Source organism: Misgurnus anguillicaudatus, chromosome 16 (assembly GCF_027580225.2).
Source record: "Misgurnus anguillicaudatus chromosome 16, ASM2758022v2, whole genome shotgun sequence".
NCBI lineage: Eukaryota > Metazoa > Chordata > Actinopteri > Cypriniformes > Cobitidae > Misgurnus > Misgurnus anguillicaudatus.
The window spans coordinates 6089208-6103138 of record NC_073352.2 but is presented as its reverse complement, the minus strand read 5'-3'; the positions used below and the strand labels follow the sequence as shown (position 1 = coordinate 6103138).

The 13931-nt window shown below is 37.2% G+C and overlaps 2 protein-coding genes across 3 annotated transcripts; one reads left to right on the top strand and one right to left on the bottom strand.

Annotated features, from left to right (window-relative positions):
- Positions 1–1809: 1809 nt before the first annotated feature.
- On the bottom strand, positions 1810–5752 carry LOC129421863 (uncharacterized). Of its 2 annotated transcripts, none has more exons than XM_055177434.2 (5): positions 5594–5752; positions 5370–5504; positions 4507–4587; positions 3131–3193; positions 1810–2335 (listed from the first exon to the last, which is right to left on the bottom strand). In XM_055177434.2, the coding sequence occupies exons 1-5, from the start codon at positions 5640–5642 to the stop codon at positions 2328–2330; spliced, it is 336 nt and encodes a 111-aa protein (XP_055033409.2). In that variant the 5' UTR covers positions 5643–5752; the 3' UTR covers positions 1810–2327. The 2 variants fall into 2 exon arrangements, with proteins under 2 accessions (XP_055033409.2, XP_055033410.2); XM_055177435.2 differs by having other exon boundaries at positions 3131–3181.
- A 1391-nt stretch (positions 5753–7143) lies between these two features.
- pcdh20l (protocadherin 20-like) lies at positions 7144–11344 on the top strand. The gene is made up of 2 exons (XM_055177422.2): positions 7144–7459; positions 8015–11344. The coding sequence occupies exons 1-2, from the start codon at positions 7436–7438 to the stop codon at positions 10493–10495; spliced, it is 2505 nt and encodes an 834-aa protein (XP_055033397.2). The 5' UTR covers positions 7144–7435; the 3' UTR covers positions 10496–11344.
- The last annotated feature ends 2587 nt before the right edge of the window (positions 11345–13931 follow it).

Sequence of the window (13931 nt, the reverse complement as noted above, 5' to 3'; positions counted from 1 at the left end):
ATTTACATTGCATGTTTGAAGTGACTCAGTTTTTCCCCTCATGTGACACAGATCGGATATGACCTACGAATGTGTAAGCAGGAAAAAAGCGCATGGATTTTTATATTCTCCAATCGGTTTAGGCCTCTTTCATATGTCTTCTTAGCAGCGCAATAGAGGATGACGGCCCCAATTAGTCAAGTTTTATGTCTTGTTACAGAAATAAATCTCTATAATCTTGTATAATCGTTTTGTCTGTGTCCATTACATATCACAACGCTTTGCTTCCTCTGGGGTTTAAGATGCTCTGGGTCAGTACGTCTACCTTGAATTGTTTTGACAAGTGTTTAGTGTAAATGCTGATATCAGATACAAGTTGCATTTAAAGGGGCCATGGCACAAGACTTTTTTAAGATGTCAAATTAATCTTTGGTGTCCCCAGAGTACATATGTGAAGTTTTAGCTCAAAATATCATATAGATAATTTATTATAGCATGTTAAAATTGCCACTTTGTAGGTGTGTGCAAAAATGTGCCGTTTTGGGTGTGTCCTTTTAAATGCAAATGAGCGGATGAAATGCAACCACTGATCACAATGATGGTGGTTTGTTGCAATTGAAACTCAATTGTGCTTTCAATTATTTTCTCTCTCTCTCCTTTTTTTTCTGCACTAAATGGCAGTGCTGTGATTGGATCGTGCAGATTAAGGGGTGGGATTATTATAATAAGAGCTCCTTATGACATCATAAGGAGAGCCAAATTTCAACAACCTATTTTTTCACATGCTTGCAGAGAATGGTTTACCAAAATTAAGTTACTGGGTTGATCTTTTTCACATTTTCTAGGTTGATAGAAGAACTGAGGACCCAATCATAGCACTTAAACATGGAAAAAGTCAGATTTTCATGCCATGGCCCCTTTAAAAGACCTTGTTCACACTGTCAGTCCAAATCCGATTTTGCTGCATATCCGATTGGAACCCAATCACATTTAGAAAGTGTGAACGGCCAAAAACCACATGAAAACCATTTTTCCTAAACCCTTTTCAAATCGCATTTCCGCAAATCCAGTCTGACCGCACTGATCCCATTTGTGTAGCTTTTCAGTTACGTCATGCTGTCGCGTCATGTAAAACGTAAACATGTCAGACGTCAAGGCAGATTGTCGAGCCAGTGCGACGTCATTGCCATAGAAAATGCTGGAAAATGGCATAACGCTACAGGACTCACAGATCGGATCTAAACCGTTGTTATACACAATGGACAGTGAGTCTGTCAAATCAGATATGCATTAAAATCTGATTTGGACTGACAGTGTGATTTAATCGGGTCATCAAATCAGATACAGGCAACAAATCGGAATTGGGCATCAAAATTTGCAGTGTAAATCCAGCCCAAATGGCCCTTGCCATCATATTTAGTTTTTAAATTCATTAGTTAGTTTTTTATATATAATATAACCAATAGAACCAAGTGCTTACAATAAGGTAAAGTTTCGTTGCTTGTAAGAAACACAGAAAAGTGAACAGTTGTGGTTAGTATGCGAATGCAAACAGTTTCCTCTTTCATCTGCTTTGCTCTAGATCATGAGCGCATGTGTTTCCTGTTGTGTACTGTGAACACTCTCATTATACTGTGCTAAAAACATTAGATTACAGTTAGTTCATGCATTTCAGATACTAAAACCTCTGTCAACATGAGTGTCTATGACTATTTTTATTTAAATTAAGCACATTTTGGTGAGATTTACCCAGGAAACCGAATTAATTGCCATGTGAGACTCTTGGCATACAAAATTAACAGTAAAGAGAAAAAAACATAATTTAACAAAAACTGCGCAAAAGTTTTAATGCAGAAATAAAACAACAACAATATCTTACAACTTCTTTATAAAAAATAGACATTTTATAATACAGAACCTCTTCATAAATGAACTACTTGCATTTTGCTCTTTATATTAAAGGTGTAGCGGAGGATTTTCTCGAATTTTAGAAAAGAATCGCCTTCTTCACTTTTTAAAAAAATGCAATTGCGCAACACTCCTGATTGACAACTAGGAGAACCAATAGTCTTGATGATCCACCCGGAAAAAGAAAATCCTCCACAATACCTTTAAATGAGTAATCATAACATACTGTAGATACTTGGACATACAAAACATTTTCTGAGTAACCTTAAGTAGAAATTCATCTATACAAACTTCATTTCCATAATAAAAGTGTCTCAAGCTAGGATTCTTCTCAACATTATTTACACATACTAACTTTTTGTAAAAGTGAATATTATAGTTGATAAACGGCAGCTCTCTTGGTCCTAAGTGTGGCACATGATCACTCCTGTCCAATCACGTCACATCTCTGTTAGTCAGATAAGATTGAGACAATGGGGTCAGGGGAGTGAAGTATAATAGTTTACATCTTAAAAGTGTTTAAAACATGAAGAGTGTCAACACAGCAGAGGATGATGGGGTGTGATGTGTTAAACCACTGCTCCAACACTTACCACAGCAAACATATATAAACACTATTAGTCATTAAAAAACGGATATGTGTCAAAAATAATATTATCATAAATAAGATATCATCAGATTAGACCGCCTATAGTGGTGTGGTGTCCACATGATCTTGTTTTTATTGCACATAAAAAGTGCTGGTATGTATATATATATATATTTGCAAACCCTATATCTATATTACATTACATGAAATACTTTAATCACAGACTAATAACTAACTACATCAAAACTAATACTAATGACAAACTATCTATTTTGCTTTTGAGGCAGAAAAACAAGCTCTATATACAGAGTCTCTATATATATGAAGAGTTTCGTTGCAAAACGAGATAAATCCATTTTTTAACATTTTTGTCAAAACATGTTTATTATTATGTTATCATGTTATTCTTTTGTTTTATGGTGCTACTTAGCTGTATTTTTTAAGTTATTAAGGTTTAAATCAAAACAAACCAACTGCAATTGAATTGAAATTAATTGGAATGCACAACCAAAAAACGAGATTTCTGAACAATTAAAAAAATGGTGGTTATCTCGTTTTGCTACGAAACTCTTCATATTCTGGCTAGACAAACAGAGATATCCATTACACATTTTAATAATCAAGCCACAAAATGTTGGTCACACGTTTTCATACCTGAAAGCTCTCTGTCAAGTTTTTCAATGAAACTCTGTAGGTCGCTGGTGTCTGCAGGCATGGCTAGAGAGAGAGAGAGAGAGAGAGAGAGAGAGAGAGAGAGAGAGAGAGAGAGAGAGAGAGAGAGAGAGTAGATGTTAAAACACAGGATTACTCTGTATAAATGCATCTACTGTATGTGTGGTGTGGTGGTATTTCCTCTGGAACATTCCACAACGAAAGAAATCTGACGCCAAAATATTTTTTATAGAAATATGAAAAAATTGGGTGTACAAAAATAAATTAATTTTCTTCTAGAAAAGATAGTAGTTTATATTTTCATTGTCAATGTATGAATTAAATGTAAGTTTAATTGCAATCCCAAAATACCTGATATCAAAACCAGGACAAAACTGTTTCTAGGGATGGGACGGTATGAAAATTTCATTTCATGATTATAGTGACCAAAGTTATCACAGTTATCATGGGTTTGTTCAAAAAGAACTGATACACACATGGAAAACATTTTAAAAAGTTTTATGTTCGAAAATCACAATTTAGTATTTCATGTCCCTGAATTTTTTTCTGTGGTAAAAAAATAAACAAATCTGTTTAATAAGTTTACTGTGAATGAATACAATACATTATCCTTTAAATGCCTTCTTGTGCAAAAAACTATGTTGTATGTGCGTGCCGGCGTCAAACTGATTCTGGCTGGACAAAATTTACATCAAGTTTTCAAAATCATGGTAATCAAACACGGTTGTAATGATAATTAAATTTTAAACGATAATTCTAATCGTCAGGACGTTACCGTGGTTAATCGTGAAACCGGTAATCGCCCCATCCCTAACTGTTTCTGTGTCATTCACTACAATAACCAAGTGACTTGTTCCCACCCACAGTTTGAAAACCCCTGCCCTTATTCATTTGTCTCGATGACATTTAAAAGACAGTGTCACACATTCAGATTGATGAAATTGGGTTTGCTAAGACTGTAGGCCTTATTTCCCTTCATTGACAGCCGTATAGAACTTTCACATACTAAAACTAATATGAAAAAACATTCAATACCAGCACACCCATTCAACAACTGAATGAACTAAACCCATAGGGGTGGTTTCCCAGACATGGTTTAGATTAATCCAGGACTAGGCATTGGTTGTATTAGGACATTTAAGTAGTTTTTACAAACATTACCTGTGTGCATTTTGAGACAAAACAATGCACTGATATATGTTAAGATATGTCAGTACAAGGTGTCTTAAAATTAAGATCAAACATGCATCTTGGTCTGGGACTAGGATAAGGCCTGTGCAGGAAACCGCCCTATAAAGATAAAATCCATCCATAAAACCTCTCTGTTTATTAAAGATGATAGTTTTGTGTGTTAATACCGTTTGGTGCTGTGGTCATGTCAGCGATGTTTAACTCTTCTTCACTAGCATTTAAACTGTTTCCCATTGACGTCTCACTACCTGTAAAAGACATGGAGAAAGAATCGGTGCATGCCTCATGTGAAAGCACAAAACTATAGCATGATTCATATCTATAAAGGAGGATAATGGATACTTTAGTCTGAAAGAAAATCTCCTGGGAAAGATTTATAAAGACGATAATCTTTTGTTTTTAATGGTTATTACACGATTGTAATTAGCTTTATATTATGCCCACAGATCCCCAGATTATTTAGTAACATATTAAAATAAGATTGGATTTGTTAACATTAGTAAATGCATTAGCTAACATGAAATAACAGTGAACAATATCAATCTTAATCTTAATGTTAGTTTATGCCTAAACAATTGTTCATCTTAGACCAACTTTTATCTGTATAAATGTATAAGTAAATGCTTGAGTCTACCTCAATTTTAATATTTATTAATTACATATTTTTACATTAGCTTGGCTTCTTTTGTGTATGTTAACATTTTAAATAATGATAAAACATATCCAATGTAAAATAAAATAAAATCAACAAGTAAAACAAAAAAAGTTTTGAATAGACTATATGTTAAAAAGTAGCCCTCCAGATTTTTTTATACAGGTAACCCTTGCTCACAAAATGGTTAGAGACCCCTGATTTAGATGAACTTGTACTGCAAATGATATTAAACTGAAGTGATATTAAAATATTTATTGCTGTAAGATGCAATACTACTAAAAGCATCCATCTTTGTATATCTTATATGCAGATGTGATCAAAACAATTTTGAATATCAATATTTCATAACTAAGATGAAGTGTGCACAGCATTTACCGTAATCTGAATCATCTCCATCATTCTGTCCCGTGCGTCTCTTTACATCTCTGTGCACGTGCTCATGAGGAGCACTCAACTCCTTCACAACATCATTAAACTCCTGCAGTAAATCTCCCAGCTCCATATCCAGCTCTAAAACAAGTCACATTTACCAAAACAATCAATCTTAACTGACTTAGACTGACTAAAGTCATAAAAGTTCATGTTTTTTTTTATTATACCTGAACAATCTGCTGTTGCCATCCTGCACGCTTCTCCGAAAACTCTCATATGATGCTCACATTAATGCGATGCGTTCTTGTATTTCATTGACCCCACCCACCACACAGGGCGTCGCCAATCAGGTTACAGCTTGGTTTCTGTGGTAACGGAATAAACGGAACGCATGACGTCAAAAGCGGAACGAAAAGCTGTAATTTTCCGACTCAATCTGTTATGTTAGGCCAGTTTTATTGCCATATTATATTATTTACTTAAAAAGTTGATCTTTAATCAACATTATTGATTAAACTTATTTCCCTAAATATTTTTGCCCTATACCACCAAAGCTGATTTATTGTACACTCTAAAAAAAACAAACGGTGCTATATAGCACCAAAACTGTTGATTTGAATCGTAACCATAGAAGAACTGTTTTTAGTGCCATATAGCACCGGTGAAGCACCTGTGTAGAACCATATAGGTGCCATATAGCACCACTATAGCACCACATTTGGTTCTACATAGCACTATATGGTTCTACACAGGTGCTTCACCGGTGCTATATGGCACTAAAAACGGTTCTTCTATGATTACGAGCAAAGAACCACTTTTGGTGCTATATAGCACCGTTTGTTTTTAGAGTGTAGTAGCCTAACAAATCTGTTATTTTGGCACAATATGGTATTTCATTATGTGACTTTGTTGAATTAGTTTAATTTTGCTGGACCGTCTTTCTTAATTTTTACACGTGGGGCATATCTGTATTCACTTGGCTATCTTTATTTTTGATTTTAAAAAAAATTAATAGACATATTTAATATCTACAGTGTAGTTATTTAGTTAATTCTTCTATTACACTACAGAAATTAACGTAAAATGTGGACATTGACTAACATAATGTTATAACAGAATAATGATGTTGGCGTAATCCTGAACTTGAGACAAAACATTGCTCATAATCTGCAGTGCCGCAAACAACCTCATGATGGCGACACTGAAACACGTCAACCTTAAAAGTATACAATATATTAAAATACAATAGCGATATATTTAATGTATCCCTATTTTTGTGATTTTTTTATAAATGATTATAATTACGATGTTATTTTTAATGAGTTGTGATGATTATAATGATTATTAAGTAGTCAGAGGGGGACACTACTTGTATTGTAAGTAAATTATTTTAAGTGTTTCTTGGGAATTTTTTTTACTTTACTTTACTAAAAAATGTTCACAACATTCTAAAGCATAGAATCATACAGTGTATTCCTTTTATATTGCATATTAAAATTTATTTAATACCTAATTACATAAAAATTTTGCACTTTTACTCTTCTTGAGTAAAAGTACAAACATACTTTTTACTTAAGTAAAGTAAAAAAAAAATACTAGATGTTAATGTACTTAAACATTAAATATAAACCAAAAACTTGAAATTATGAAATGTGGAGTAAAATGCTTTGGAATATATGTTTTTCAAAGAAAAACACTGATAAAATACGAATACTTCAAATTTTACTTTTATGTAGAAAGTAAAAATAAAAATACTTAAGTGCCTCTGTAATGTTTATACACAGTAACGTAAGGTAAAAGGTGTGTCTAAAAAATACTTAACCGCAATCTATCAATATCAACAAGCACTAACTGAGAAAATATCCAGTTAAACCAGTATTTTTGTTCCTTGTAAGCAGCGGTTGTGTAATCTCATGAGTTAATCTCATGCAGTTTACCTGTACCACAAGTAAACGAAGCTCCGCCCCCACACATATCTTGCGCGCACGCTTTCTCTCACCCTTTCTCTCTCTGAGACACACACACCTCAGCATGGTCATGAAGAATGGACAGTTTAACATCAGCACATTATGAACTTTACCGCTATACTACAGGTCAGTGTTTACATCATCTTTACACATTACAGAAATTAATACAGTAGTTACACGTGATAAAGATAGCACAGGTACGTCTGCAAGATGTCTGGTAAAGATCAGGAGATCTGGAATACATCTGGTGTGTAAAACATCTTATAAAGGTCTTAGAAAGAGCTGCTTTAGCTACACACATTCTAAATCAAAAACGTCTTGCAGACATCTTCAATATGTCTATATGACATCTTTTAGGAAACGTCTCAGAGACGTATTGCAGATGAGCAAACAATCTAAATAATACGTCTTGCAGATGTAAATGCAGACATTAGATGTATGTGTGCTATCAGGGAGACATATTAGTCAGTATAAAGAATTTATAAAGACAAACTTAATCTACATTACAAATCATGCAGCAGCTTGTACACTTTGGTTTGATATTACATAATTATCTCATGGTTAAACTTTTACTTAAAAGAAGCCTGTTGCTCTCTCTCTCTCTCTATCCCTCTCTCCCTCTCTCTCTATCTCTCTCTCTATCTCTATCTCTCTCTCTCTCTATCTCTATCTATCTTGTAGTGGGTGCTTCTTTTGCCATTTTTTGGGGAAATTCAAGGCCAAGCATTACGTTTCACCACCAAGGAGGAGCAAGAAGTGGGCATCAAGATCGGAAGTCTAAGCACATACTACTCACCTCCATACCGGCTCCTCGGTGAAAAGTACATCAGGGTGGATGAGAGCACAGGAGACCTGTACACTACAGAGCGCTTGGACAGAGAGGCTTTGTGCCCTTCACAGATCGACAGCACCTGTGATATTTCATATAATGCACTCGTGACTCCTAAACTTGAACTAGTACAGTTAGTTGTCACGGTGAAGGATATTAATGACAATGCTCCTTACTTTGAAAACAGCGAGATATACTTAAGCATACCTGAAGATGCATTGGTCGGGAGCGGTTTTCCTCTGGACGATCAAGCACAGGATGAGGATGCTGGTAACAATGCAATGATACATTACCACTTAGAAGCATCTAATGGATTTTTTGGCATTAGACAAAATGGCGATCAACTCGAGTTGACGGTAGAAAAGGAACTAGATCGTGAAACTCTAGAAAATCACTTCTTGATTCTTGTTGCAGTCGACGGAGGTTCACGTAGCGCTACTGCTAATCTCACTGTAACTCTAACTGATGTAAATGACAATTGTCCAGAGTTTGACTCCAGTAGCCCTGACAATGCCACCGTGACAGGAATAGGAACTAAGGGCTCACCGGTGGCACAGCTTAAGGCCACAGACAAAGACCTGGGGCAAAATGCTCAGATCACGTTCTCGTTTAGCCCTCAGATTTCAGACAGGGCCAAAACACTCTTTCACATAGATGGACATACGGGTCTGATCAGCTTAGCTGTTGATGTACAGGTCGACACTCCTGAAGAGCACACGTTGAAAGTTGCGGCCAATAGCCCTCTCTGCACCTCTGCTCAAGCTCAGGTTACCGTATACATTCGGCCACTGGCACACCTAGAGCCGACCATAAGGATCAAGTTTGCCAGAAAGCATGAAAACCAAGTGATCGTATTACCGGAGAATGAGCCCTCCGATGTCTTGGCGATTTTGGAGCTGGAGGAGGCCACTGCTGGTAACAGCTCTCTGTCCTTAGCAGCAGATAGCATGCCATTTTCTTTAAAGAGGACACAAGAAGGCAAATATTTACTTTCAACATCAAAGCCTCTAGATTATGAGACCTGTAGCAAATACGATGTCACGGTGGTTATCTCTGATGCTCAAGGCAAACGGCTGCGTGAAGGTGAAGTGATCAAAGTGGAGATTGAAGATGTAAATGATAACGCACCAGTGTTTGAACAAGAATACTATGAAACAAAAATCGCAGAGAACAACAAACCCTGGGAATTTCTGTTGAAGGTCACAGCTACCGATTTAGACAGCCAGGAGTTTGGTAAAGTAAGTTATGGGCTGTTAGACTCGGGTCCTTTTAGGATCAATGAAGAGTCTGGTGTCATACTCGTGTCAGAGTCTTTGGATAGAGAGCAGAAGGACACGTACAGCCTGACTGTATGGGCCAGAGACGGTGGTGTTCCTCCTCAGGAGGCGTTTGCGGTGGTGTCCGTAATTGTAATGGATCAAAACGACAATCCTCCTGTCTTTCCCACTCCACACTTCTCTTTCTTCGTGTCTGAGAGTATTCCACAACTCGCCAAAGTCGGGGACGTCCCAGTAAGCGACGCTGATAAAGGAGACAACGGACGAGTAGTCGATGTGCGTATCTTAAATGAAAACGTCCCTTTTGCTATAGATGTCGCTCAAGGAACGCTCCGTAGCACGGGTGAAGTTGACCGCGAGAAGCAAGGCCGCTACGAGCTCGTGGTCGTAGCCGTTGATGGTGGCACTCCGCCGCTTTCCACCACGGTAAAAATGACGGTTTTTGTGGAGGACGTCAATGATAATAAACCTCAGGTCATCCTTCCAAGCAGCAACCTCTCGTGTCTCACCGTACCTCCAACCACCAGAGCGGGAAGCATCGTCACAAAGATCTACGCCATCGACGAGGACTCGGGAATAAACTCGGACATCACTTTCCAAATTGTTCCAAGGCAACCATCTCTTCACAGCCCCTTCCAGATCGACCCACGCTCCGGGAACATCAGCCTGGTGCAGAGCCTGCGAGGCGAGGACTACGGCATGCACCACCTCTTCATAGTCGTTCGTGACGGAGGAGAGCCAGACCCGCTGCAGACCACCGTGTGGGTCAACCTGCTGGTCAACGAGACTTTGGAAAATTGTCTTGTGAAGGACGTTCCACAGACGCCAACGCCACAAACTCCGGCACCGCGCCTGTACGCAGATGTCAAATGTGAATCAAACGCCCGGCCTTTGTTTCTGTGTGCTCTGGGTCTGTTTCTTCTCTCAGTCTGTGTTCTTCTGACGGCTGTAATGGTGTTTGTGAAGCACAGATGCGAGAGAAGCAGGGTGAACAAAGAGAGTATGTGGGAAACTAAAGACTTGCATGAATTAAACAAATTAAACCATATGGAATAAATGATCAAATGGGGTTTACATGAATAGTCATTTGATGGTCAGTGGTGATGTTACTAACTAGTAACTTCATTTTTTCAGGTATATCAAAGTAGTGCAGGTGATGCTTTCCTCAACAACATGTAAAACGTTTAATAGGGGGTCTAGTGACCCTTGGGGGTCTGGTGGTGGTATTACAGGTGGTCCTTAAATTATTGTTTATATTCAAAACATTTAACTTTATCAGGTTAATATTAGGTTAATATTAAAACAGCAAAAATGTTATGCAATATGCCAAAAATTATTATTTTCATATCTTTGTAACGTAACAACGCTAACAAAAGTAAATCCAGACTAACTTTGATACATGTATTAGGAGGCCCTGCTTCTCCTCTCTATCCATTAAAGGCAGGGTGCATGATTTTTAAGAAACGCTTCCAGTCAGGCGACTACCAAAACACACTTGTAGCCAATCAGCAGTAAGAGGCGTGTCTACTAGGGGTGTGACGAGACACTTAATCCACGAGACGAGACACGAGATTGGGTTCACGAGAACGAGACGAGACGATATTTTTACACTTTTTAAGAAACCCTCGATGATAAAATAAATGAATAAGAAACTGAAATCATGTTATTTTTAAATGTTTTAACTAATCAAGGACTGCCCCTAACAATTATTTTACTAACTGATAATGAAGTAATTTGTTATTTTTAGGTAATAAAAACAGACCCAAGTGAGCAGTAGCCTTTAAAATTACATAATAACGAAGATGCAATAATAATTGGTTCAAATAAAGTATTAAAACCAAGTTACATTAAACAACATTACATTAACAAACACATTACATTTGTGGTCTATAAATAAAAAGCATTATATATATATATATATATATATATATATATATATATATATATATATATATATATATATATATATATATATATATATATATATATTATAACAAATGCCGGTAGGGGGAAATAGTTGACTCGTCTCGCGGACGCTATCTTCACTTTCACTTTAGACGGAGAGAAACGCTTATTTTTTAGCCAAACAACGTTTAAATCCATTTGAATATTTAATATACGTCCATTTCTTTACAATAGAAATGAACATGCAGACATTAAATCATGTAAACTCTGTGATGGTTTAATCTGCTGAGACTTCACATCTGACACTGATCATCAGACAAACACAACACGTCTCAGACTTCATACGAGCTCCCAAACTAACATTATTGGAAACCCAAACAAAAAAGCGAATGCGGTAAAAGACAGAATATAATGCATGCACTGTAAGAGGCTAATTACACCAACCACGCTTTAAACGCTTGGAAACGCAAGGCGCGACGCACTGCCTTTTTTAAAAAAGAGCAGTGTGAGTCGACGCGGCTTTTAATATTGCTAGGCAACCACCTAGTCAGCTGTCTTGTCAATCAAATATTGAAGCGTGCGCTCTTTTGCCGTTAACTGTCATATTAGCAGAAACTTTAAAAAGATGACGCTTGCTCTGACCTTGTTTGAGGGTGAGAGGTGCACAAACACGCAGGAGAGAGTGAGCGAGTGGAGTCCGGTTCTTCAAAGCAACTGTAAACTTCCCTCACCACAACGTAAGGCCCACATCTCCCCTCATTCGAGTGGACAATGCAAAGACGCGAATGACGTCGGGCGCTCCGCTCTCAGCATTCCTACAAAGGCGCGTGCTGCGGCCGCCGGCAAACCGCAAGGTGCTCAGCGCGCATAAACAGCGCGCAAACGCTCCATGCCCATAGAATATCATTTAAAAAAGGCACCTGCAACTGCCATAAACGCTTTTGGTCGTGTAACTGGCCCCTAAAAGGGTCAAACAGAAAGCTGCATCCTCCGGAGGTCGCATATGCAGGCTGCATACGTCATTAAGGTTTATTTCAGATCATTAACTGAGCATTACATTCGCAAGTCGTGAGAATATTACAACAATTTGCGATTAACTAAATTATTAGTAAACTTTATAATTGTTAGTAGTCTCTAATAAGACAGTCTTTATGAAGTAACTGCAGTTTAAAAATGCGACCTCCGAAGGATGCAGTCTTTTATTTGAGAAACGGCCAGAATTTCACCTACACAAGAAATCTCGCGAGACACACTTAATCTCGCGATACATATTTAATCTCGCGAGATCTCGTCACACCCCTAGTGTCTACTAACTGACATCGTTGTCTGAGTTGCGCTATGTGTGGGGCGGGTCTATCAAAAGAAGGTCCAGATTCTACTGAGGTAGGGGCGTGTTTGTTTAGGTGATTTCAAATATCAACATTGGCTTTCAGAGATCGTGCACCCCACCTTTAAGGGGTTCTTGGCCTATTAAAGGTTAAAGACCTCAACCAATAGACTGATATACATCGACTGCCATCTCACTGTATAATGCACATTTCTTTCTTGATGTAAAATAGTTTGATCATGTAAATTCAGATAATTTGTGTACATTTTGTGTATTTTCTTGTATGCTTTATTATAAATATTTTGCATTTAAAGAGCCTTGGGAACAATGCACTATAGATATCAAAATCAGTATCGGGTACTGAAAACCCCACATTACTTAACCACTTCTAACTCGGTTTGGTTAGCACTAACATCTCTATATAGTCGCTGTATATGAGCTGTAGTAGTTAGTATTACTGCTAGTTGTTAGTTTTAAGTAGCTGACTGGCTGAAATGCCTGCAATCGTGTGTGTTTCACATAGATTTATAATATAATAAAACCCACAAAGACCAAAGCACTTGAAAATGACTGAAGGAACATGATCTGTTAATCTTCAGCGGTCATTGTGTAGATTACAAAAGTGCAGGCATGCAGAAACAAAAATGTCTCTGTACAGATTTCCTTTTTCCATTGAATTATTGTTAATCTTGCTCTCACAAAACAAGTCTATGTTAATGATAAACCACACAAGTTTAATCATTTAAATAAAGATCAGTTAAATGAAAGCATATGTCTTCCATACAAATCTGAATGCTAAAGTAAAAGGGCATAGTGTAGTGTATAAGGCCAAACGTTTAAAGTGCTCTCACATTTCAGCAGTATGATTGAATGAGGGTTATATGATTCACCTGAAGCAAGATTATTAAAACCTTAAGGAATTGTGGTTGGTTTACAGATGGGAGATGTCAGGCAATCTCGTGTTACCAGGTCTTCTGTCATCTGATAGTCTCCTATTCATCACATGTAACGTAGGTGGATCAGAGACTTAATAGAGGAGCAGCATTTGGCTCTTTGAACTATTAAAGGAAGAAGGAAATTATTATTTGCTCTTGTTTTTATGCAGGTTTTCTGGAGAAGAATGTGGATATACTGTATGAGAAATCTCACCAATATGTAAATAATTAGAGATGCACCAATATATCGGCCAGTTATCGGTATCGGTCGATAAAAGCATTTTTTTCTCATAAAAACAGCCGATAGTCATCCTCTCAATCAAAA

Coding starts and splice junctions, on each gene's coding strand:
- LOC129421863 (XM_055177434.2), bottom strand. CDS start 5,642: ATGAGAGTTTTCGGAGAAGCGTGCAGGATGGCAACAGCAGATTGTTCA. Junction 5,505..5,593: donor GGCAACAGCAGATTGTTCAG/GTATAATAAAAA, acceptor GACTTGTTTTAG/AGCTGGATATGGAGCTGGGA. Junction 4,588..5,369: donor TGGAGATGATTCAGATTACG/GTAAATGCTGTG, acceptor TGTCTTTTACAG/GTAGTGAGACGTCAATGGGA.
- pcdh20l (XM_055177422.2), top strand. CDS start 7,436: ATGAACTTTACCGCTATACTACAG. Junction 7,460..8,014: donor ACTTTACCGCTATACTACAG/GTCAGTGTTTAC, acceptor TCTATCTTGTAG/TGGGTGCTTCTTTTGCCATT.